At 43.2% G+C, this 26,981-nt stretch overlaps 1 protein-coding gene across 10 annotated transcripts in view; it reads right to left on the bottom strand.

Moving 5' to 3' along the window:
- DGKZ (diacylglycerol kinase zeta) overlaps positions 1–26,981 on the bottom strand; it is a 140,497-nt gene that overhangs the window by 73,290 nt on the left and 40,226 nt on the right. For 2 of the 10 annotated variants that reach the window (XM_083462571.1, XM_083462568.1), the window contains exon 2: positions 7,589–7,688. The exons of the other annotated variants lie outside the window; for them this stretch is intronic. In XM_083462571.1, coding sequence (XP_083318697.1) covers positions 7,589–7,674 — 86 coding nt within the window. In that variant the 5' untranslated portion in view covers positions 7,675–7,688. The remainder of the gene's footprint in view (positions 1–7,588; positions 7,689–26,981) is intronic. 10 annotated transcript variants of the gene reach the window in all.

Genomic DNA, 26,981 nt, shown 5'->3' on the forward strand with positions numbered 1-26,981 from the left:
TGAGATCAACTGGAACCTGGGCAAATAAAACTGCCTTTGCCAGGCACCTAACAGACATTTGCCAGGTGATACACCCTTGGGAGAGAGGTCTGCAAACAAGGTGCTACAACCAAGAAGGCCCTGTCCCTTGTTGCCACTCACATCACCTCAAAGGGGTGGGGGTGGTGGGCACTACCTAAAGGGGGTCTGCCTCTGAGTAAGATCTTAGCCTACAAGGAGGTTGATGTGGCAGAAAACAATCCCTCCAGTGACCAAAGAAAATCACTTGAAGAAAGTGATTACTCAGTTTTCTTCAGCAAAATGGGGACAAGTGTAAATATTTCAACACTCTAGAGAAAGCGTAATTTCTCTCACTTGCCTTTCAAATTGTAGCATGAAGAGAACCGAGGTCAGATAATATCATAGCAGATGCTCTGGGCAGCTGAATTACACCCCTTTTTTTAAATGTTCCAGGCCAAAACTATATTAAGAATGGCTTTTGGATGCAGTTAAGTAGCAGTTCACATCCACATAAAACCATGAAGATCACTGGGGTGGCCTTGAGAAACCTGCCACCTCTTAGTGGAAAAAAATGGGACAACTCCCTGAGCTTCAGGGAAGAAATATGAGATGTTGCTATTATGACACTTCTGTACTCCTGTATTTCAGAGGGTTAGACTAGATGATACTTGAGGATCCCTTCCAACTCTACAATTTTATGATTCAAGAGGATACTCAATGTAGGTAATGATGCTCATGGCTTTAATACAATATTTGGCAATTGCGGACATCTCTCTTAAAATCCCAGCTGCTAAAGTGGTAGGATAAAAGTTTTAACTCACCAAAGATGCCTCTAATGCAGGCCCAGGCCAACTTGGCCCTCCAGACGTTTTTGGGACTACAACTCCCATCATACCTAGCTAACAGGACCAGTGGTCAGGGATGATGGGAGCTGTAGTCCCAAAACATCTGGAGGGCCGAGTTTGCCTATGCCTGTTCTAATGCTTCATTCTTGCAATAATGTAGCTTGCAAATGTGATTTGTATGCCCCAAAAACTCAAGCGCAGAAGGGAATTTACATATCTTTGCAAAATTAACTCATGAGTTGGACCACTGAGGTTTAGGAACTTATTGCTTGAGAAAAAGAATCAACATGGCAAGAACTACCAAAGACAGTAAGTAGGTGACAATTTTCAGTGAACAAAAGTACAATACAATTCTTGGTGAACAAAAGTACAATACATGTTAAAAAATCTTCACAGAGCTTTTGTTCAGTCACTTAAGCAAGGAAGTTTGAAACCAGTCCTCCAGGAAAACTGGGGGTGTTACTCAATTAAAATAAATCATGCCTGGTGAATTATGAGATTTACTGAAATTAATTGATTGTTTTATTTATTTATTTGTTTAAAATATTTACATCCCACCCTTAACATAAAAATCTCAGGGCGAGGAACAATAGCTTCAATAAAGAAGAAGAGAACAGAATAAGCATCACACGAGAAGATAAAAATACAAAAACCTATCACAGATAAACATCAGTATGAATTGCCAAATACATAGATTAAATCTGAAATGATACATGTTTCTGAAAAAAGAGAGAGGGTTATTTCAGTCCCAAAAACTAGAGAGGGCCACATTTGGCCTCCAGGTCTGAGGTTCCCCATCACTGTTTTGACAAGCGATCCATTGCAAATCACGGACTGCCCTTCAATGCAGCAGGACTGAGGTCCTGTTCTCAGAATGCAAGAGTCATTTATGGGGACCTGATACAAGCACAGTTAAGCTACACCATACAGCTATACAAAAATGAAATGGGAAGTAACTACACACTAGTGCCTCCTGTATTCAAAGTGGAAAATGGAAATGGCAACAGCACACTCAATGTAATGGAACAAAGGGTCTCAAGGTATAAGAGTCTAAGGTAGTGATTTATTTAGTTGAAAACTTGTACCCATAAGGTGACAGCCTGCAAGTATGAAAGAAGTTCATAGAATATTTAATATATTTAGACTGTTACAGCAAGGTGCTTGTGTCAGTACTCTCATGTAGCAGATGGAGAGGTTTCTTCTATGTTGTTATCAGCAAACAGGATATAAACAAATTGATATATTGTATAGCAGTAGTATATCCTCTTTTGATACATCTCCCCTAAATTTGTAACAGTTTACTTTCTATGAATAAAAACATTTGATGAGCTTCTTTTTTGAGGCAAGTAGATAATAATGAGTTTCATTCTTACAAGGCTTCACATACTGAGACTGGAGACACTACATACTGTACTTGCTCCACTGAGTCTGGGCATTGTGAAGATACATCTAAGCATGAAAATTAAACTAAATGGTATGCCATCTACTCCAAGGAGGATTCCCCCCCCCCGAGTGATTCCTCCAGGCGCACCCCACCCCCCCAAAAATGGATGGTTGCAATTATTTTCACATTTCCTTGAAAGCCCTACTGAGCTCAATGTGGTGCCAAGCATGCTTAGGGGAATAAATAGGCTTCAGTCCTAAGCACATATACAGTTGTATCTTGGTTGTCGAATGGAATCAGTTCTGGAAGTGCGTTTGACTTCCGAAAATGTTCGAAAACCAAGGCGCGGCTTCCGATTGGCTGCAGGAGCTTTCTGCACTCAATCACAAGCCTCCGAAGCTGCACTGGACGTTCTGCTTCCCCCAAAAGTTCGCAAACCGGGACACTTATTTCTGGGTTTGCGGAGTTCAGGAGCCAAAACATTTGAGTCGTAAGGCATTCAACAACCAAGGTACAACTGTACTTGGAAGTAAAGTCTACTAAAATTAATGATAACTTGCTTCCAAATAAACTTGCATAGGTGATCAAGTGTTTAAGTGTCCATTTACGGGCATGAAGAGCTCTAGTAAAGTGAGAACACTTTCTTACTGCAAAGTCCCCTTGAATTTCAAGTACTTAGGTACAGATTAAATGTTGTTTTAGATTGCACTGCAGCATTTAATAGATTGATCAGTTTCAAAACTTTTATTCATCCTAGAGCTCCCCCAAATTTAACTGGATAGGAAGGTTTTTTCACAAGTATTTACAAGAATACAGTCATACCTTGGAAGTCAAACAGCTCAGTTCCCGAACATTTTGGCTCCTGAACGCCACAAACTCGGAAGTGAGTGTTCCAGTTTGTGAACTATTTTTGGAAGCCAAATGTCTGACGGGGTTTCCGATTGGCTGCAGGAGCTTCTTGCAGTCAACCAGAAGCCGCGCTTTGGTTTGACTTCCAAGGTACAACTGTACTAGTATTTAGGGAATGCTGAATGGCAAGCACCATCTTAAGAGGCATCTCTCATTTTTCTCTTCCTTAGGAGAGAATGCTTCTTCTAAGATGATGCCTGCTAAGATGCCAGGCGAAGACACCTAAAAACAAAGGCAGTATGCTTCTTGCTTCAGAATTCAGATCTATTGTTCTTATCCATATGAACATTTAATTAATGAATCTTGTTGTTGTTGTTTAGTTGTGACTGACTCTTCGTGACCCCATAGACCAGAGCACGCCAGGCACTTCTGTCTTCCACTGCCTCCCGCAGTTTAGTCAAACTCATGCTGGTAGCTTCGAGAACACTGTCCAACCATCTCATCCTCTGTCGTCCCCTTCTCCTTGTGCCCTCCATCTTTCCCAACATCAGGGTCTTTTCCAGGGAGTCTTCTCTTCTCGTGAGGTGGCCAAAGTATTGGAGCCTCAGCTTCACGATCTGTCCTTCCAGTGAGCACTCAGGGCTAATTTCCTTAAGAATGGATAGGTCTGATCTTCTTGCAGTCCATGGGACTCTCAAGAGTCTCCTCCAGCACCATAATGAATCTTAAACTTATACAATTAATCAACTTTTTAAAATGAGGCAACAGCCCTAGTTTTGGAGGAGCATTATCTTGCTGGTATTAAAGTTGATTTGATCTTTTGAAACACACATAGCCCCTTCATTTACAGAAAGGAAAATGGTTTTATTTTAACTGTTCCCCAAGATTATAGACAGAGGTTCTGAGATGACATCTGCAAGCTCCTTTAGTACTAGCACCAGCACCACTGCATTACGTGCCATTGTCGGTACTCCTGCATTGCAGGGTGTTGGACTCAATGACCCTTGGGGTTCCTTTGAACTCTACTGTTCTATTATTTTATGATCTACTGTTTAGCTAGGGAAATTTCAGCACCATTTCTTCTTGGGCATCAAATCTTATTGGGAAATATATTTTTTTCAAGGGGGCTTGTTCTCAGAGCTAATCTAATTCCTCAACATACTTCTGGGATACTGCTATAGGAAATATTAGATGCTGACTTTCCTTGTACAGTTCCTGGACGTGTCTGTTAGCAATACCTAACAGATGCTGCAAGTCCTGGTGCTACAGGGTTAACAATATCTATGCAGCAAGAGAGAGCTCTCAGTAGGGAGGCTAGCAAGCTCTCATTAATGGCTTCCCTTTTTAAATGAACTTCCCCTGGGCGCAAAGCTGAGTGTCAGAAAAAGCAGGGTAGAAGCTAATGAGTAAATGCTATGGAGAGTTCTGTGCTCTACAAAGGCACTAAACAGCAGCCTCCTCCCCTCTTCCCAGGGAAGTCTCTACAGGGCTCCATTCCCAAATGGACAATTATGACAATGCTCTGTTTCTATTAGGTGGGGGGGAGGGAGGGAGGAAAGGAGACCAGGGAAGAGAGATACCTGCTTGCAAATATTCAAAGAGAAGCAATTCCTAATGAAATTAACTATTTACTGTGTGTGTGCACACACACAAACATCAGACTGCTGGGCTAGGGCAGTGTTTCTCAGGAGAGTATGCTGTAAAAGCCTTATCACTGGGTACACTTTAAAAACTAGTGTTTGAAAAGGGGCCCATTTCTAACATATGTCTGCATTAGAAGGAGGATCACATATTCCCCCTGGTGTTTAAAGCTCAGTACCACATCTCCCAAGCTGCTCTCGAGATCAAAGTAGCTAGGCTGCGTGACAACTCTATAATGCAGGGATAGGAAACCTGTACCCCTCCAGATGTTGCTGGATCCCATCACCCCAGACCACTGACCATGCTAGCTAGAGAGTTGTCGTCCAGCACCTTTCATATTGGGTTAACTTTTGCTGGTGAAAAAGAACACAGGATTTTGACATGCATCAAACGACTTTTCTGATGGCATCATATCAATTCCTATTCTGGACAACAGCAAGAGAAAGGATTTTGCACAGGGAAAACACTCATCTTTCAGCAGAGTGGCCATTTTTGTTCGTTGTTTTTTCTGCACAATTTCACTCATGGATTCCTTAGGCTCACTGAGAATATTGCTATTTGGATTACGTGGTTGACAAACAGTGTCAGGGTTTTTTTAAAATAATAAATGTTTTGTTGGAAAAATGTTTACAAATATCAATTATTCTTGGGGATGTTAGCTGTGAACTTTTCACAAATTTAGTTTCTCTCAGAGTATACACAAAATGGCAACTCCAACTGTCCTCATCCACCCAGAGGAGTGACATAAAGTATTAGAGAGTGAACAGGAAGCTTGAGACTCCGGCCTTTCACATCTAACAGAGGATGAAGAAAAAAACCAGAGACTCATTTCTGTTGATAACCTTCTGTGAAGATGGAAAACTTATATGACTTCACCCACTAAACATCTACCAAGAAAAGCAAGGCTATTATGAAATTGTGAATTCAGATCAGCCCCCTTGGGATAGACATCAGTACAGTCACACTGCTCTTCACTGATGGCAGGAAATTTTACAATGTTCATATTGTCTAGATACAAGAATAATGGAAGTAAACAAAATTATGAAAGGAGTTGCAAAGAAGATCCAATATTCCTTTCCCAAGGTCTAGTAAAGTATAAGATTAACAATCTTCTCAGTGGGATGCAGAATAGTCAATAAAATGCACACCCCACAAAATTTTTAAATTACATGCCCCCCCAACCCATCAAGATTCATAATTGTTTGAAAACAACTGTTATTGGGTGGGGGAATAGATCTTGGTCCATGCAACAATATTAACTGTAGCCACTAATGACAAAGGCATGATATTATGGTTGTTTGATGTGCATGTTTTACAATGTCCACAATTAACATTAATTATCACACAGGGCCTGATGAGCTGAACCCAAGGACACTAAAGAAGCTTGCTGGTGTAATCCCAGAGCCTCTATAAGCATTCTTGGAGAACAGTTGAGGTCCCTGCAGACCAGAGGCAGGCAAATGTTATCCCCATCTTCAAGAAGGGCAGGGGGAGACAGCCAAGGTAACTACTAACTAGTCAGCCTGTGGACCCATCATTGTTCAACGTCTTTATAAATTACTTGGATGAAGGAATTGTGGGGATGCTCATCAAATTTGCAGATGGCACCAGACTGTGAGGGGTAGCTAATGCCACAGAAGACAGAATCGGGATTCAAGATGACCTTAGCAGATTGGAGAACTGAGCCCAAACTAACAGAATGAATTTCAAATGTAGGGTTCTATACTCGGGCAGGAAGAATCAGCTGCACAAATATAAGATGGGGGACACCTGGATTGCTAGTAGTACATGTGGAAAGGATCTATGGGTCTTTAGTAGACCACAAGTTTACCATGAGTCAACAGTGTGATGCAGCAGGAGCAGCAGCAAAACACACACACAACCTAATGCTATTCTAGGCTGCATCAACAGAAAGGTAGTGTCCTGATCAAGGGAAGTAATAGTCCCTATCTATTCTGCCTTGGTCAGACCCCACGTGAAGTACTGTGTCCAGTTCTGGGCACCACAGTTTAAGAAAGATATTGACAAGCTGGAACATGTGCAGAGGAGGGTGACCAAGATGATAAAGAGTCTGGAAACCAAGCCTTATGGTTGAAGGAGCTGGGTATGTATAGACTAGAAAAGAGGAGACTGAGAGGAGATATGATAGCCATCTTCAAATATCCAAAGGGTGGTCACATGGAAGATGGAGCAAGATGGTTTTTTCCTGCTCCAGAGGGTAGGACCCAAACCAATGGATTTAAGTTACAAGAAAGGAGATTCTGACTAATCATCAGGAAGAACTTTCTGAGAGTAAGAGATCTTCAACCGTGGAACCTTGGAAGGTGGTGGACTCTCCCTCCTTGGATGTCTTTAAGCAGAGGTTGGGTGGCCATCTGTCATGGATGTTTTAGCTAAGATCCCTGCATTGCAGGGGGTTGAACTAGAAGATGACCCTCAGCATTACCTCCAACGCTACAATTCTATTATTCTATTATTCTAATATGCTTGGTCTTGCTAAGGGGAAAACGAAGTAGCTGAGAATTAAGTGGCAACTCCAAGTAGACCTCTCTGGGTTCACTGGCCCACCCGCCAGTATCAGTCATTTATGGGAAAGCCTCACTCGGTAAGGTCATTTCAAAGAGATAAATTTCACTCTGTACACATAGACACGAGGTTCCAGATTTGCATGTTCAAGCACCGAACGCTGCTCCCTGGCACAAAGGTTAGTGACTCATGCAGACCCAGTAAGCAGCCTTTGTTTCAGAGGCCCCCATTAGCTCTAGCAGGGTGAGATGTAGGCGGAAAAGCAACCTTTGCTCAGCTGTAGACGGAGCTGCAGCCTTTCAGCACCACAGAGCTTGGGCAAGCTAGTAAAAAGACCACATACTTATATACTGCTGGCCTGTGCTTTATCCTGTGGACTCCCCCATCAGCCAGGTTGGCTGCCCTGGTGGCAAGGCAGGACATCACCATGGGACAGATGGAGTCTGGGGATACAAAGACAGTGGTCAGCAAGACCCAGCCATGCCCATGACTAAGAGAAAAAGCTTTCCTTTCTTACCCTTTGTTCTGCTTGTACTTACTATAGCAGACATATTGCACCTCTCCCCGGAATAAAAAGGTGAATGCCAATGACATGTCTATGGAGTACAGAACAGCACTCAGAGCAAACAGCAATGCCCTCATATAGGCAGACAATCCTTTTTCCCTTTCTGAAGTCACAAAAGGCAACTCTTCTCCTAAGCAGACCCAGACCTATCCAGAGAACACTGCCTCTAAAATCACTTTGGGCTCTACATTCAAAGTGTGAATGTGAAAGCATAAGAAGAGCCCTGTTGGATCAGACAAAAGGCCCAAGTAGTTCAGCATTCTCTTTGTACATTAACCAACTAGATGCTCTGGGAAGCTTACAAGGTCAACAGCCCTCTCCCATTGTCCTCCAGCAACTGATACTCAGAGACCCTTGGATTTTAAGGGGGTGCACATAGCCATCATGGTTAGTAGCCATAGATAGCCTTATCCTCCATTAATTTATCTAACACCCCTCACCCTTTAAAGCCATCTATGTTTGTGGCCATTGCTACATCTCATGGCCCTGAATGCCGTAAGAACTATGTGCCATGCGAAGAAGGACTTCCTTTCATCTGTCTTCAGCAACACATGAAATTTGGCTTTCCTATGTACTGTAGTTGCAGAAATCACAGCACCTCAGTAGAGATGCAATGGCCTATTAATGATCCAAAACTATCCGACATTAATGGTGGTGATCCTCGCTTGCCGAAACATAGGCTGCTTAATTCAGAAGAAGGCTGGGATCGACATCCACCAAGGAAAATTCAGTACATACCAGACTGGAAAATTAATTGATTATTGTACCTAACTTAATTATTGGCACAATGAGGTTTGAGGGTCATAAATATACATGTTCTGTATGGAGGTTTTTGGCAATTGGTCAACTGCAGGGGAAGGGAACCTTAGGCCTGTGGGCCAAATGTGGTCCCTCTAGGCCTCTCTATCCAGACCATGGGACATTCCCAGACCACGCACCCCTCCCCAGGCTATCCTCTTCACTGGTCCTGCTCTGTGCCCTCCTTGAGTTCCACCCAGCTGCACAGTCAGAAGGATCACTAGGGGCAAAGATGCCTTAAAATTTATTAAGATCATCTGATTGATTAAAAAGGTGTCCCCGATAAAATCAGGCAGCAGATTTTTTTTAAATTTAAACATCTACCCATACTGCACAGGATTTACATACTGCTTGACCATCAAAAACCATTTAGCCATCAAAACATGTAATCTATTTACCTAAAAAAACAATTAAAATGTTGATGAAATCAGGTATGTGTTAAAAACAAGCTGACCTAAAAAAAATCAAAAGACAAATTTATGTAAAATCACAGCAGTTTAAAAATATAGAGAGACATAATAATTACATGTTAGGCTTCATGTCTTGGTAGGCTTGCCAAAACAGGCACCAAAAACAATACATCAAAGGTGCTTGCCTAATATCAATGAGCAGGGCGTTCTAGGGTGTAGGTAGTGATGGTGATGCCTTTTTTTTAGAAAGATGAAAACAATGGCTGGCAGGTACCAGCTTAAAAGAGGCATCATTCATTGCCCCGTCTCACAAACAGAAGGGAATTCCTTTCCTGTAACAGCACTCACTACAAAGTGTGCACGCACCATATAAAACCCAAAATATGAAGGGGTTTTCCTCATAGTTATCGCTACAACCGATGATTACAGCTCCCAATCTTTAATCATCAACAGAGCTGTTTAACACATGGCGCTTGAGCAAACTGGATGCCCCATGGTGTTTCGCCACTAGTTATCCTGGCACATGGCAATGGTGAGCGAGGCAGAATAAATGCAAGATGTGTTTCTCGCCACCAGGTGGAGGCACCTCCCTAACTAGCCAGAGGCAAGTATCATCATCCGGTGGCTTTGTCAACACTTTCCAAACATCTCCTAGTGTGTGTGACCCAGATACTTCAGAGCAAAGCTCAGTGAGGAGAGTCAGGTGGCAGATCTAACAGGGGAAGCTGCATCACCCTCCCCTCTCCTGATCACTACACCAGCCTGTCTCCTGGCGCTCATCGGCAGCGACTCACCTTGGCAGCTAGACACAGATATTGATTTGTAATTTAAATACGTTGCAGAAAGGCTCCAGGCATACACTGCACTAAACTGACCCTGAAGCTTTGTTTAATCAGGACTTTAAAGAGAGAGGGAGATTTTAATTAATAAATACCCAAAGTTCCATATGTGGACAAGAGTGGTAAGACAACAAGCAGACTTGTTTAATACCGATACATTATCAAGGCAATTCCTTCTGTGCAGCAACAGGAGCTAATTAGCTATTTTAGAAAGCAAAAATAGATTTAAAAAGAGGTCTCGTTTAAATTCTCCGCCTGCTTCCCATCATAAACAAATGACATTCAAAACTCTCAGGAAAGGTGCACAGAGCCCCAGCCCCTCTGAGTAATGTTGATCTAGAAGATGATAAAGAAGAGCTCCTTTTTCTCCTGACAATGAGACCTTTGAAAATTTAGCTCTTGGTTTCCCCGTGGGCAAGCGCTCTTCCCTTTAAAAACTCTGTGGGGTTGGGTTTTGTGGCTTTATGTAATCGACCAGCACCCGGATCATTCAAGACATAAACCATAGGCCCAATATCCGCTTATTCCCTGTGGTGACCTGAGCACCCTTAGCCTCTAACAACTATATTCCAGTCTGCATCTGTATTTGAACTATTTTAATGTGTGTGTTTTTAAATATGTGACTTTTTAAAGTTGTTTCATATATGGAAGTGTTTTTAATAGTTTTATCCTTTTCTTGTTTTCTGGTTGTCACTGTTCTACCTGTTTCATAATTGTATACTGTATTTCACTGTTGTAACCCACTCTGGAACATTATAGCAAAGGGCAAAGTGAGAAATCTGATAAAATAAATTAACAAGAGAAAGACTGCAACACTCTTAGTTCCAACTTACCCAATAAATAATGGACCTGGGGGGGGGATGAAAATGTTCTAGTTCCTCTCTGACTGAACCTCCAAATACAGAGACCTCCAGGCCTCAAAGTCAACCCTAGACTTGCTTATCATCTGCATTTTAGCTCTGTAAGAAGCCACCTCAAAGCCAGCTGCCTGGACCAATTCTTATAAATAACTGCACAATCCTACTGGAGGACAAAGCCAGACAGATTGAGGGCCCAGAATCCTGATGGCCAGTGCCGGTGTCACTTCCTGTGTGAAGTAAAGAATGACACTGGAACAGAGTTGGAACAGTGACATTAGACAAAACAAAGCAAAAATCTTTTAAGGAAGACGCACCCCAGCATTAATTATATTCTAAAGAAGTGATGTGGGCTTTCCAGAAAATTTTCACCAGGAAAATTTTCCAGAGCAAATTAGGATAATTTGCATTGTGTAATTTGCATTGGGGGGAATTCTTATGCCCTAGATAGTGATCTAAATTAGCGTGTTGACTTAACTTGCATTTAGCAAACGAAGGTAAACACTCTGAAGTTGCCAAGCTTGCTTCATGTTCTATTTTCAAATGTCATCCATTCATTGTGAAATGGAAAATTTTCCATGGGAAAATTTAGCACTGGAAAATTTTCTGCACATCATTGTTCTAAAAGGAGGAATGCAGAGCAAAGAGCTGGAAGGGAAAGCAAACAAGGGAATGGCCACAGAAATTAAAGTTGAGGTGATCAATCAACTTCAAAGCTTTCGACAGGTTTCATGTGCTTCTGTAAGGCAAGGTAAAGGAGCAGTGGCCTCAATAATGACAAGAATTTTTGGCATAATGAAGAACCGGATACCTGAAACTGAGCAACAAAGACTAGCGGGCAGTGATACCTGCCAAGATCCAGCATGTGTGAATCCAAGCTAGACTAAAGAGTGCAAATCATAGCAAGCTGGCCACATAATTCCTGTAGGTGATTTATGGGCCTGCTACCAGAGCAGGTGAGAGGTCAAAACACACCAGGTGCTTTGTTTCATTTAAGTAAGTCTCTCTTTAGAGCAGGGTGGAGAACCGGCAGTCCTCAGACTAGTTTCATGTGGCCAGCAGGAAGCAAGTTGCTATGTAATCCTGCAATGATACAAACTTCACCCACTTTTGGCTCTGGCTATGACCACCATCAGAGGGACGCGGGTGGCGCTGTGGGTTAAACCACAGAGCCTAGGACTTGCCGATCAGAAGGTCGGCGGTTCAAAGCCCCGCAACAGGGTGAGCTCCCATTGCTCAGTCCCTGCTCCTGCCAACCTAGCAGTTCGAAAGCATGTCAAAGTGCAAGTAGATAAATAAGTACCACTCCGGCGGGAAGGTAAACGGCATTTCCGTGCGCTGCTCTGGTTCGCCAGAAGCGGCTTAGTCATGCTGGCCACATGACCCGGAAGCTGTACGCTGGCACCCTTGGCCAATAAAGCAAGATGAGCGCCGCAACCCTAGAGTCGGCCACGACTGGACCTAATGGTCAGGAGCCCCTTTACCTTTATGACCACCATCAACAGCAGCCCCCCCCCATATCCTTCATAGGAAAAAAGGACTTCCTAAGGCAAGAAGGTTGCTTTAGAGAGGCAAACTATGTGAATGTTTAGGCCCTGTGTCACTGGTGACCATGAGCCAAACCGCACAGCCACTGTTAGATGCTACTCTTATCCCAGCCAGGATCTATTCAAGTCTTCCACTTCCCTTCTCTACAGTGAAACCACTCACTAAGCTCTGTAGTGTGAGAGCTCGGCCCATGCAGCTTCTTTCAATCTGCATCTCAAAGTAGCCCTCTCAGGGTAAGGCTGCCTCCAGAAACTGATCTTGGCATAGCTGTGCATTTGCTCCATGTGCACATGTTCCACGGAAGGAGCAGTATCCTGAATACCAATTGCTGGAAACTACCAGCGCTAAAACCTCAGCGCCTAGGACTTGCCTAGGTTCGAATCCCCGCGGCAGGGTGCACTCCCGTCATTCGGTCCCAGCGCCTGCCAACCTAGCAGTTCGAAAGCACCCCCGGGTGCAAGTAGATACATAGGGACCGCTTACCAAGCGGGAAGGTAAACGGCGTTTCCGTGTGCTGCTCTGGTGCCGGTTTCGCCGGAGCAGCTTCATCATGCTGGCCACGTGACCCGGAAGTGTCTGCGGACAGCGCTGGCTCCCAGCGTCTAGAGTGAGATGAGCGCACAACCCTAGAGTCTGGCAAGACTGGCCCGTACGGGCAGGGGTACCTTTACCTTTACCTTACCAGAGAGGAGAGTGCTGTTGTGCTCATGTCCTGCTTGCAGACTTCCTGCAAGTAGCTGGTAGGCCCCTGTGAGAACAGGATGCTGGCCTAGATGGGCCATTGACCTGATCCAGCATTATCTTCACTACAAATACAAACACAGACACAGAGACAGCAATATGCAGCTCTCTTTTTCCAGGGGTGGATGGGTGCTATCTAGGGATCTTCTATCAAGATAATTCTGTTTTGAGATCAAAACATTTTTCCACCACTCAAAACTTCAGTAATCTAACTGAAAATATGGTTAACCATCCCACCCATGAGAAATATGATGGTGTTCACACAAAACACACATATTAGACATTACCTGTGACATCTACTAATTATATCCGGATAACTTAGTTGGCTAAACGCAGGGATCAGCAAACTTTTTCAGCAGGGGGCCGGTCTACTGTCCCTCAGACCTTGTGGAGGGCCAGACTATATTTTGGGGGGGAGGCCGGAAATGAACAAATAACCCAGAGATGCATTTTTAAAGAAAGCACACATTCTACTCATGTAAAAACACCAAGCAGGCCCCACAAATAATCTAGAGATGCATTGTAAATAAAAAGACACATTCTACTCATGTAAAAACACACTGATTCCCGGACCGTCCGCGGGCCAGATTTAGAAGGCGATTAGGCTGGATCCGGCCCCCAGGCCTTAGTTTGCCTACCCATGGGCTAGAGCATGGTGCTGATAAGGCCAAAGTTGCAGATTTGATCCCCATATGGGACAGCTGCATATTTCTGCACTGCAGGGGGTTGTAGTAGATGATCCTCAGGGCCCTTCCCAACTCCACAATTCTATAATTCTATGACTAACACCTGCACCAGAGGTTTAGGAATAAAAAGTTGAAAATAAACCTTTTAGTGGCTGAGTACCCCCAGCATTTGTGTAGCCCTTTAATCAGATCACATTTAGCAATTCCCTGACTGGATTTTGGAATCTGTCTTACAACGCATGATTATGGCGACAGAAGGAAAAGAGGCCTGGTTAACATCCTCTGAGATCAAGTTTTGGGGGAAGAGCAAACGACACAGCCAACTCTGACTACTTCGAAGGGGCGTTACTGCATTAGTAATACCCTCTAGCTGGTATTTTGACAATTTAGTTCCATAAATTAAAGACCTCCATCCTGCCATACTATATGTGAAGATGAGAAATTAGCTGGGAATACTTGTTTTTATGCATTCTGCATCTGATGTGCTTTGACTACTGCTTTCTTTCCAAATAAGCCCTGCTAAATGTATTCTGTTTTGCTGTGAGATCCCGATTCAATTCATACCCAAAGGTTTGCGAGAGTGGGACAATGGCTGCTTTTAAACCAGTCTACCGGCAGTATCCCAAAGGCGAACCTGGAAGCCAAGTATACTTCCCCAGACTATGGGGCAAACTATGCTTTTGGGTGGCGACCCCACACGGTCGGCGGCTAAGCAGCTTAGTGCAGAATCAGGACAGCTCAAGGCAGCAGCCACTGGTGGCGGGAGAAGATGCAATTCAAATAATCCGATTGAGAAAGAACTTTCACATGAAGCAGGCAAGCGAATGGCTTGACACACACTCCCCTCCCTCTCCCGTGCTGTGGGCAAAGGGGGCGGGTGATCTGTAAGCTTCGGCACTTGGCAGCCTACACAAAAAGATCAGTCGCTAGATACCGGGATCTCCCCCACCCACTCTTCCTTCAAGATAAGGGCCTCAAACCACCTTGGAGCTGGCTCTTGAGTACACTCTAGACAGTAGGCCTCATGCCATTCTGCAAGTGGGCTTCCTAGGTCCAGATAGGATGAAATGTTGACAACATCAGATAGGAAAGGTGAGGGAGGCCTTTGGTAGTGCCAGGGCCCTGGGAAGTAAATGCGTATCTGGGCTAGAGTCGTATTGTGACAAAAATAAAGAAGTTAACACTAGATATCAAAATCAGCGGGGGCGGGGGAGGAAAGGAAAGGAGTAGAGGCAAACCTCAGAAGGTGCTGTGAAAATGTTTATTAGAGTAGTGGTGTAACAGCGGCAACATTAATTTCATACCTCCTGCAAAGTTTTTTTCTTGAGGGTGTACACTCCAAGAGAGAGAGAGAGAGAGAGAGAGAGAGAGAGAGAGAGAGAGAAACCTCCCCATGTAGGAAATGTGGAATTATTATTGCCTCTAATGAAGATCTTTATGTTAGACTAAAAACCTCATCAAGTGCTGCAAACTTTCTGGAGAACCTCTGTGACAAAACAGCATCCTTTGAGGTTCCCCTCTCTTTTTCTTCCTAAGTTGTCAGCCGTGTACAGGCTCCCACAGCAGCTGAACAAACTTGGTTGTTTGTGGCAACAACTTTTTCTTTGTGTATGTGCTTGGAGGGCAGGGAATGGGCCATTTGCACAGCTGCAGCTCCAAGTTCCACCTGTGTTTCCAGAGCAACAGTGGTAAGTCTTGGGGCTTACAAAAGACAGAAGGTCTTGGATTGGAGAAGCCAGCGTCTCCAGCCAACGCATAAGACCACATCGGCAGTACCGGTGAACTTGTTTCATTCCACGTTGGCTTGCATCTGTGTGGCATCTTGTGATCGGCTCCATGAGTTACCATAACAGAATCACATCCTCTGTCTGGTATGTAATTAGGGTGACCCGTGTCATTTCCCCCACGCTCAAAACTTTCCCCTGAGCTGCACAGATCTTCTGCCTACACAGATTTGTTTTCTTAAAAAAACATCCTACCATGAATCGCCTCGTCCTCCCAGTATTTCCTACTCAGTTGCTCATCATGGTGTGTACTGGGGCTGAATATGTACAACCATGAAAGATATAAATCAAAATTTGCCTGACCATAACTCTTTTTTTAGCCACATACTGATGCAGGGACTTCCGCCTACAATTGTTCTGCAATGTAGTTAAGCTGAAGTGGAGACATTTGTCTGCCCCAAATATGTTTCAATTGTATGGAGTGTGTGCAAGCTGTATAATGTGCATCTGGGAGATTCATACATGGAATTTTGAATCTGCCATACAGAGAATCTCAGCTTTTTTAAAAAAAAAATGTTTCTAGTCCACATGACTGTAATGTGATGCTCAAAAGTAGTTGGACAGTGACTAGTGAAAAATCAGAACTCAGAGGAGGGCAAATAGGTTGGATTACAACAATGTGTTATACATGGGGCTGCCTCTGAAGACGGTTGAGAAACTTCAGCTGGTTCAAAATGCAATAGTCAGATTGTTCACTAGAACAAGACGGTTTGAGCATATGACACCAATCCTGGCACAAGCTGCAGATGAGTTTCTGGGCCCAATTCAAAGTGCTGGTGTTGACCTATAAAGATTTACACAGCAAAAGACCTTAATACCTTAAGGACTGGTGGAAGAGGACTGGAAGAAGTTCAAAGACTATTTACAAGAACATTATAAGCTGTATGAGTGTTAGGAGAATGCATGACAGAAAATAATATGGCATCAGTAATTTAGCTATTAGAGATATGAGTAAGCGACGTATAAGATAATGATGATTTTTGAGATAATATTATGTTTAAGATAATTGGTTTAATATATGATAAAAACATTGATAATTGGGGACATAATATCCGAGAACCATTAAGATGATTTGAAATAAGGTAATAAATTGCTGTTTATAACTGTATGATTGAGAACGCAGGAAAAGGTGATGTGAGGAAGTCCAAAGTCTATGGAAATATGATTTATGGATAAATTGATTTTATGCATTTTTCCCCTTTTCTTTCCTTTTTCTTTCTTTATTCTGTAAATCTTTTCTATTTCTTCTTGTGATGGCATTATGTATGTTTGTTAACCTTTATTTTGTTTAAAATTTGCAATAAATATTTTATAATAAAAAAAAATACCTTAAGGACTGCCTCGCTCCATACAAACCGCCCTGGACACTGCGCTTGTTACCTGAGGCCCTTCTCTATGTCCTCCATTCCAGAGAAGTTCAGAGGGTGACAACAAGAAAAAGATCCTTTTCTGTGGTGGCTCCCCGATTGTGGAATGCTCTCCTCAAAAGAGGCTCAGCTGGCGCCATCATTACATGTCTTTACATGCCAGGCAAAACCATTCCTCTTTAACCCAGACCTATGGCTGTTAAATAACCTATAGCCTGTGAAAGTGTGGAGGAGAGGACTGTTACTATTAAGATTATTTAGCTATTAGGCTGTCTATCACCATGCTTTTTACTATGGCTTTATTTTTTAATATTTTTTTTTTTGTAATGTGTTTCTAATGTTGTACACTGCCCCGAGAACTTTTGATAAAGGGTGGTATACAAACTGAGTAACTAAAAATAAATAACATAACATAACGCAGATACTGCGGGTCAGATGGACGGGAAGTCCACTTCAGTCCAAGTGCCTACCAGTCATACACTCCAACATAAGCCTGCTCTGAACCTTTGAAGACTGCCATTGCGAAACCACTGAAAAGGAAAGGAAAAAAGAAGTGGCTGTCTAGATTGTTCTCTCCAACCCCTGGAGAGGGCCTCAGAACAGCATTTATTGGAATACACCCACGTCCAGGTCTGTGACCATATTTGTATCATGACTAAAGCTTGCCATTAGCTGGCACTGCCAGGAATGGCTTAAGAAGAAGTGCATTAAGAGCTCAGCAGTGACCATTAGCAATGGCAGGAGATGGTCTGCAGGGCATCCAGAAAGCATTTCAAAATGCTTGCAAGAGCAAGAAAGAGCAGGTGTGAATGTAAGCACATGTAAAGGGAGGCAGGGTTAGAGCTGGAATGCCTGATTGATTCCAAACACACACACACACAGTTCCTTTAGCAATGGTTAGGGGGTTGAAAGTATTGCTGCCTGAACAACAGAAATCAGCCTCCTCTTGTGTTTGGAAAACGTTCAGTTAGACCATCTGGTAAGTCCTTTGGGACAAGAAATGTGATTTCTGCTGCCGCCTACAAACTATAGGAGATACATCAACACAAGGACATGTGCAATACAAAGGCAGGCTCTCTGAAAATGGAAACATGTTAATGAATAAAAAGATAGCTGATGTCATTCACTACATGAACCTAAGCCTCTTGGACTGGGAAGATCACCTTGCATACCATGTAGGGCAGCTGTTCCGAGCTTCACAGAAGCAATGGTGGTAGTGGTAGACAACAAATGCCTCAAACAAAAGGAACAATACAGAAAGATTGAAATATAACAAGCAATTATGGGTACAGTCATAAACTAAGAAGACTGCCCAAATTATGTAATAAAAACATGATTCAGGCAGAGACCCTTTCTGTATCGTTCTTTGCAAGAAAGTGAGAAAGGAGTCTGACAGTTTTAACAAAGACTTTGGCAGCGGCAGAAATGAGGGTTGCAATAAGTGTTCAGCTACAAAAAAAGGGAAAACTTGCAAAGACTCAGTTTGGATGCACAGCACTGGTAAGATGAACATATACTAGAGCAGCGGTAGGCAACCTAAGGCCCAGGGGCTGGATGCAGCCCAATCGCCTTCTCAATCAGGCCCGTGGATGGTCCAGGAATCAGCGTGTTTTTACATGAATAGAATGTGTCCTTTTATTTAAAATGCATCTCTGAGTTATTTGTGAGGCCTGCCTGGTGTTTTTACATGAGCAGAATGTTTGCTTTTATTTAAAATGCATCTCTGGGTTATTTGTGGGGCACAGGAATTCATTCATTTCCCTCCCCCCTCCGAAATATAGTCCAGCCCACCACATGGTCTGAGGGACGGTGAACCGGCCAATGGCTGAAAAAGGTTGCTGACCCTTGTACTAGAGTTTTCTAGGGTGCCTGCACTGTGAGAGCACCTGTACAGAATAAAAAGTCACTTTAACCAAACCAAATCAGAGCATTCCACTAAATTTATCCAGGACAGGAAAGGCTGGGGCAGTAGGCTGCTAAAGTAAAATTCTGCCCAAGATGGTCAGGCACAGATTTTCCTGTATTTAATATTTTCCAAAGCACATGAGCCTGATGAAAGGTTCTGTCTTAAAACACAGGAAATAAGACTAAGTCTTCAACCAGCCTGAGGATATTGCAGGAAGCAGGACAAGCAGTTGTGACAGTCCTGTTCTAAAAGGCAAACTGAATTCTGCGCTGGAAACTCTGCATTTAATAGCAACTTGTAACCGATACTTTTACTTAGCAGATATTTTTAATCCAACAAAGTGTGAAAGGAGGACGGTTAACATTACAACACAGCCCACACGTCTGCTTCAGTGCTATATTAAATACAGCTTATGCTGTCCCATATTATCAGCATGCCATATATTTTCCTTTATTGGGCAAAAAGTAAGACTTGCTGTGTGGCTTTTGTTCTACCACCCTGCCTTACTATCAGCATGAGCCCCAAAATAATTCTCTGAGTAATTTTTCCCAGTTCACCAAAAGGCCTATATAGGATTATTATTTTTATCATTTTTGCCCTCTGGAAATAAACACAAGATATATGCATGCATGTGAAGACGGGGATAATTATGCATTTTTCATATTCACTAAGCATGCAGCAAAATGGTGGGCACAGATGGATGAATGGCAGACAGGCACTCTCCAATGGCCCAGTCACCATTTGGCATCCGTCTTGTCGTATGTTCCACAGACATACATGTTCCCAAAATCCAGCCCTCTGTTGAGATCTCAGGAAACTCTGAACATTTAGAAGCTAAAGAGTTGGTTTTCTGCAGCCACAGAAAACCAGTGATGCTACAGCAGAGTCCATCAACGTGGTGCCCGCCAGATGTTGGAAGCTGAGGTATTGTTTAGGGGTTTTTGCTTTCGGTTGTTGCTGTTTATATTTTGTATCTTTATTTTGTATTATGATTTATGTGGAAATTGTTCAATTTGGCTGTGTTCTTTTTGATGTTTTGTTTATTGTTTATGACTACTTTTGTTATGTTTGTAGTTACGTAATTTTTATATGTTGTAAACAGACTTGAGCGTGGTCTTAACTTTGGAAAGGCAGCATAAAAATAAAATGATGAATGGATGGATGGATTGGTGTTGCACTCCAATGCCCATTAGCCCCAGACAGCATAATCCTTGGCCAAAGATGATGGGAGCTTTCGTCCAGCAGCTCCCTGCTTTATGGCAACCCCATGAATCTTCCTCACCACACAAAAAATTATACAACTACAGTGGTACCTCGGGTTACATACGCTTCAGGTTACATACGCTACAGGTTACACACTCTGCTTACCCAGAAATAGTGCTTCAGGTTAAGAACTTTGCTTCAGGATAAGAACAGAAATTGGGCTCCGGCGCGGCAGCAGCAGGAGGCCCCATTACCTAAAGTGGTGCTTCAGGTTAAAAACAGTTTCAGGTTAAGAACAGACCTCCAGAACGAATTAAGTACTTAACCTGAGGTACCACTGTACAATACACATAATTTATTATTATTATTATTATTATTATTATTATTATTATTATTATTATTATTATTATTATATTGTAGAGGACCATCTTGCACTAAGGAATAAATTACACCACATTACCATACAAAATCCGTCAATGGAATTATAGACAACCACAAAAGTGGTTTGATCCAATCTCCAAAGCCTTATTTGGTTACTTAAAAAGCTTTCATCTCACTGGCAAGCTACCACATACTACTGGTACAAGTTTACTGGTATGTGACATACACACACAATTACACCCCAGGGGACAAAGTCATATAAACAGCCCAGAATCATTTCATATTTTAGTGGGGATCAGGAGCAGTTGAATCATATAAAGCAACCATCTGAGGCAGTGCCCTTCATCCATGGTTGATCTATCACATTCAAAGCAACAACCTTCAGGAAGGGAAGGACTCCACTTCATTATCAGAGTGGAGAGGCGTGGGTTTGACTTGTGTCAGCTCAGGGGGTCACCTGGGAACACAAAGAGAAACTGGAGCTCCAAAAGAGTAGAGCTGAAGGCTAAATATAGAAGGCTCACCGTATCTCGTTGAGAAACCGTCTCATTGTGTGTCATGAACAAAAGCAAAGAGAAAACCCACACATAACACTCCTCCCTTCTATGTCACCCCTACTGCTAATAGTTTTCTCTGCTCAACCTTCCACAACAGGGCATTCGGAGGGTTCATTGTGTTCCACAATTCTACCCAAGAACAGAGTTTGTTACTGGGTGTAGCTTTCAGCAAGCTGAAAATTCCTGCTTTCTCGCTCTTGTTCTCTCTGTCACACATGCACACTTTGAATTTTTGGATGATACGTTCCAACCAATATGATGCAATTCTCTCTCTCTCTCTCTCTCTCTCTCTCTCACACACACACACACACAGAGAGAGAGAGAGAGAGAGAGAGAGAGAGAGAGAGAGAGTTAGTTAGTTAGTTAGTTAGTTAGTTCCTGGTCTCCTCTTTGGGTTCTATAACCCACAACCTTCAAAATTTCCCTTGCTTGTTCATGCCACTCCACTAATGCCAACAGCACTCTACACCTAGATTTTGTGGGTTATTTTCCTTTTGCCCCATCTGACTAGTTATCACCTTTCTATTTAGGTCTCTCTTCTGTTAAAACCACATGCTCCCCTTAAGTTCCTGTTTATCAGCAAGCAAGGTACTTGCATTCACACACAAATCTCTTGTGTACCAAAAAACAAACACACACGTACAGCAGGGAAGCCAACACAATGGCCTCCAGAAGATGCTATACTACAACTCATCCCCAACCACTAACCCTGCTGGCTGGGACTGATGGGAGCTAGAGGGTACCACTTTGTCTACCCCCTGTACAGAATGCACTTTTCTCATTACTGAAGAACTGCAGCTAATCCAATGACCCCCTTTGCTCCCACCCACCCACTCAAAATTAAGGATCTAAACCCCAGACCATATGGCATGTCAGTAACGCAGGTCTAAGCCTCAATACTTCTGTTATTAGAAATTAAGCAGTACTTCCATATCCTTTGCCAGCATAATTTGTAAGCTCTTTATAATCAAACAGCAACATCCTCCTCCATAAAAGTCCCCATCCCAGCAAGTTCTCTATTTGTCACCCCCACTTAGGACTAAATTGTACCAAGGCTAAGTCCAAGTATCTCTTTTTAATATCAGTGCTGAACCCAAACAAAACAAAACAAAACTAAAATAAAATAAATAAATAAATTCCTTCCAGTAGCACCTTAGAGACCAACTGTTAGTTATTGGTATGAGCTTTCGTGTGCATGCACACTTCTTCAGATACACTGAAACAGAACTCACCAGACCCTTATACAGTGGTACCTCAGGTTAAGTACTTAATTCGTTCCGGAGGTGCATTCTTAACCTGAAACTGTTCTTAACCTGAAGACCACTTTAGCTAATGGGGCCTCCCGCTGCTGCCGCACCGCCGGAGCACGATTTCTGTTCTCATCCTGAAGCAAAGTTCTTAACCTAAAGCACTATTTCTGGGTTAGCGGAGTGTGTAACCTGAAGCGTATGTAACCTGAAGTGTATGTAACCCCTGAGGTACCACTGTATATAGTGAGAGGGTGGGGAGGGGTATTACTAAGAAGGGTGGTGGGAATGGGTGATTGGCTGATAGGTGTGGTAAACCTGTTGACGACTGTTAACAACTGCAATTGGTCTTACAGGAAAAAGCAAGGGGTGAGATGGCTAAAAATAGCTTTATCATGTATAATGAGATAAGAATCCAATGTCTCTATTCAGACCAGGTCTCTCCATGGTTTTAAGTTTGGTTAATAAGTTGCAATTCAGCAACTTCTCTTTCCAGTCTATTTCTGAAATTATTTTGTAATAAGACAGCTACTTTGAGATCTTGTATAGAATGTGGGACTTATTACCAAACATCTGAGTAATACCCCATATATATCTATATCTATCTACACACACACACAGAAACATACACATTCTACCTAGACCACTTAAAGGATGAGCACAACAAAGTCCACCGATATACCTAACAGCCATCCCCTTTAAAAACCATAAGCCTATGCAAACAAGAATGCTTTTGCCTTATTAAGCAAATTTGCAATATTAAGTGTTGCTTTTTTAAAAAAGCACAGGTTACGTCCCCACTCACACTTTGCATCTAACACACAGTTATTTGGTCTATGACTCAAGGGCCATTTAGTTCAGCTGTTTGCCTAAAAAGGTAGTATCGCCCACCCAGTCTACCATGTGCCAGAAGTAGAAAACCAGTGTACCCCAAGAGGTTACTGCTGGGAATCAAGTCCATATGATTCATTAGCCATGCCAACCAGGTCTCATGCAAGTGTCAAGGCACAAGTAGCTTGGGGCCCATTGTGGTTTGCCCTCTCTCACCACGGCTCAACATTAGGACATGAAAGTACAAGGGTGTGGCAGCTGAGGCTCACAACGTCTTGCCTGGGCACCAGTTCAAACAATAAGCTATGTTCCCTTCTGGGATGTGTTTCTTCTCAGACATCACTCAAAGTACAAGCAAGATCAAATCCGCAGGCACCGTATGATATATGAAAACATGACCCTACTGGAAAGCCTCTTGCCATGGAGCAGGTCAGGCCTCAAATTCAGTAGGGCAGAAAGAACAAAACTAGCAAACAGCTCTGCACATGAAGAACTGCTCCCCTCCCTCCACAAGAAACGAAGAATTAAAAAGCCGTCTAAAGGGAGCACTTGCAGGTTTCCTTGCAGGCTTGAGACAAGCCTGGTTAAGACTTGCAGGTTGGCAATATGTACTATACAGCACTGCACCCCCCCCATACATGAAAACAAATTTTAAAACACACAGGCACTGCTGGAATTTCCTCCTTCTTCCACTGTTGCAGACTCTTGCATACAGCTTCAGATTCATTTGACCAATCACAAACAGCACTGTTAGTGCAAAACTACATATGATGTTAAGATGGATGTGCTAAAAATTGTACTAACGTGCCTGCTTTTATTTTGAAGCAGCAGCAGCTATGGGTCTCCAATTCAGATCACACTTGCTTCCTGCTGAAAATCATCCCCTACATGATCGCTACCCCCCCAAAAGGTACTGTTTGAAATAAACACTACATCTAGGGCAGAAAGCAATGAAGGAGCCATTTCCAGCAGAGAACTTTTGCAGGGCCCTGAGTCAGATTTAGATAACTTTCTGGATCAGGGCCCTCTGGCATCCTTTTCCACGAAATAAAAGCAGGGAGGTTAAAGCACACTTGTTTAAGCACATAACTACTGTTGCATATAGCTTGGCTCTTACGAGTTAGGGATGTCATCTAGGAGCCAGTGTGGTGTAGTGGTTAGAGTGCTGGACCACCGAACTGGGAGACCAGGGTTCTAACCCCACCCCCTCTGCCATGAAGCTCACTGGGTGACGTTGAGCCCGTCACTGCCTCTCAGCCTAACCTACATCCCAGGGCTGTTGTTGGGATTGAAGGAAGAGAGGGAGAATCACGTATGCCACCTTGAGCTCTTTGGAGGAAAAAGTGGGATATAAATGCAATAAATAAATAATACTTCTGTCCATATTCCCTCAAAACATTCAGAAGGGTTTTTTTGGTTTTTTTTGGGGGGGGGTTTGCATCCTCTCGAAACGGGTAGGGTGGGGAAGCTTTTCCTGTGACCTTTGATGCACTAGTGATTATCGCCAAGAACTCACAGGTCTTGTTCTTTTCTAGTGAAACCCTTACTTGGTGATAATAACCACTGAATGCAGTAAATGCAGAAGTGGTAGGCTGCAGCAGCAATATGGAGACTAGAAAGGAAAGCCTAAGTAATGTTTTTATTTCATTTGTATTTTTGCCTTTCACCCCAAAGTACCACTTTAGCATGATACCAAGTTTTCAGGGTAGGTAGAACTGAGAAACATGTCCAATGTCACTTCCTAAGCTTTATGGCTGAACTTGGGCTTCCCACATCCTCTAGAATGCAACACTCTGGTCACACTGGGGGTGAGAAACTAGCTACACCATGTTCTATATTTTTCTTCCACACACAAAAATAGAGTATTGACATTCAAACTATGCAGTACACTTGAGAGGTAAGAGCTTCACTTCACAGCAGAACTACAGATGCAGACTTTCCCCTCCTATTCATCTCCTGTTAGGAATTTTAGAGTATTCCCAGCATCTGCCCTATTACTGCTGGGTGTCATCTTCACTGCCAGGTCTAGAATTGAGAAGAAAATGAAAATAGCGCACTGTCCCCCATCTCAGTTCCCCTGTTGCTACCTTTCTCCAGAAACCCCCACCCCAAGCATACCTCCAAGACAAGTACAAAACTCAAAAGGCAATTAGTGCTCACCACCTGCCACTCATCAGCCCAATTAGAAGAATTACCAAGCTACAACCCGGATGCATGTACCATGCACTTCCCTCAATCAGCACTGCAGCCAATTATTCTACACTTCCCTTAAGACAATTACAAGGTACAGAAATAGGCCTGTTGTCAAAATGCAGGAGCCCAACTTACAGCAGCTCTGGGTTCAGAGGAAGTTGCCGCTTCCTCTTCCACAGCCTCACACCCACATCACACTCAGATTATGAGCAACTGTTTTCCCAGGACAGAGTGTTGTGGGTGCCACATTTGTGGTGATATCACAGCCCTGGAATATCAGAACAAGCTACCTTCCCATTGTTTCTCCCACCACTTCTTATCAGAACAGAGGGTTTCTGGTGTCAGTAATTGAAGACAGGGTAATGAATGAAAGCTGAAAACAGCCACTCCCTCAGTTACTTTTCACCACTGCTCCATCCCAGCTAATAGGCCCTTGTTGATATGACCCATCACAGAAATCCTTTTTGCCCACAGCGCTTGGAGAGAGGGCTGAAGCAAGTGATGAAGTGCCATGGTTGCCCTGCAAATACATGCCAATTAAACAGCAGCAAGATTCTGAACAGACATTAGAAATGTCATTTATATAGCACATGCCAGGATAGCTGTGGGGCTTAAACGATGAACCAATCTCTCCAACGAGAGATTGTCCTTAATATGTCAGTAAAACAGCTTGTGCTATCCTAATCACCCCAGTTTGCGAAATTATTTTGAGCAAGTCTCAACTCTATGCATGCTAGAACAGAGAAATTAACCCATCTCCCTAATTTGCAGATAATTGCATGTGTTGGGCTATGCCCAGAGATCTAATCCGGGCCAAAAAAGACAAAATGCCAGAGAATATCCTGGCAAGCACATTTTCGGGGGTTTGGAAGTTTTTGTCTCTTGAGATGACAGCACATAAGCATGGATTTACTTCCACTGTAGAGCAGGGTTAAGGAACTTTGTGGCTTTCCAGATGTAGGGCTCACACTCCCACATCACCCAAGGCCAGCATGGTCAATAACTAGGGATGCCAGGAGTTGTACTCCAGACACACCCAGAGGGTTGTAGGTTCCCCATCCCTGCTACAAAGCATCCCACCTTGATTGAAAAGCAAAAGAACAAGGTATTCTAAAGTACTGTCAGGCAACACTGACTGACTGAAAGGGGGGGGGGATAAAAAACCGCACAAACTCCTGTGCACCAAAACCAATGGAAAGTTTTCTTAAGCCACATCAGCCGAGCCTAGCTTTCATCAGGCATGCCTGAGGGATGCAGAGCTCATATTCAAATCACACAACTGTGTGGGTTGATGGAGCTTACCTGATGAAAACAGAGCCCACAACACTTACGCTGTGGAACAGCAATAACAAGCAAAACTGATCTTCAATAATGGCAGGAAGGAGAAATGTTTATTATGTATCATCAAATGCTATATAGAAGTAGTTTTTCCTTCTCATCAGGAAAGCCCTGAATGCTAAGGACATTGTGCTACTTTAAGTGGTAATTCACTGAAATTTGGCACTCGCTGATTTGGCCTCCAAGTGACCAGATATGGGACCCCATCCTGAATGCAGTTACCGTATTTTTTACACCATAACACTCACTTTTTTCCTCCTAAAAAGTAAGGGGAAATGTCTGTGCGTGTTATGGAGGGAATGCCTACGGGTGGCATGCCTACGGATTGTCCTCCTCTAAAAACTACGTGCGTGTTATGGTCGGGTGCGTGTTATAGAGCGAAAAATACGGTAAGTGCTGAGTGAAGACTCAGCAGCTGCAACACTCCACTACTCCAGTGTAGTCCTTCAGCTGTGGAGAAGTCTAGCAACATGCTACAACCGCTC

The sequence above is a fragment of the Podarcis liolepis genome (genome assembly GCF_965112155.1).
Source record: "Podarcis liolepis genome assembly, chromosome: 1".
NCBI classification, from domain to species: Eukaryota; Metazoa; Chordata; class Lepidosauria; order Squamata; family Lacertidae; genus Podarcis; species Podarcis liolepis.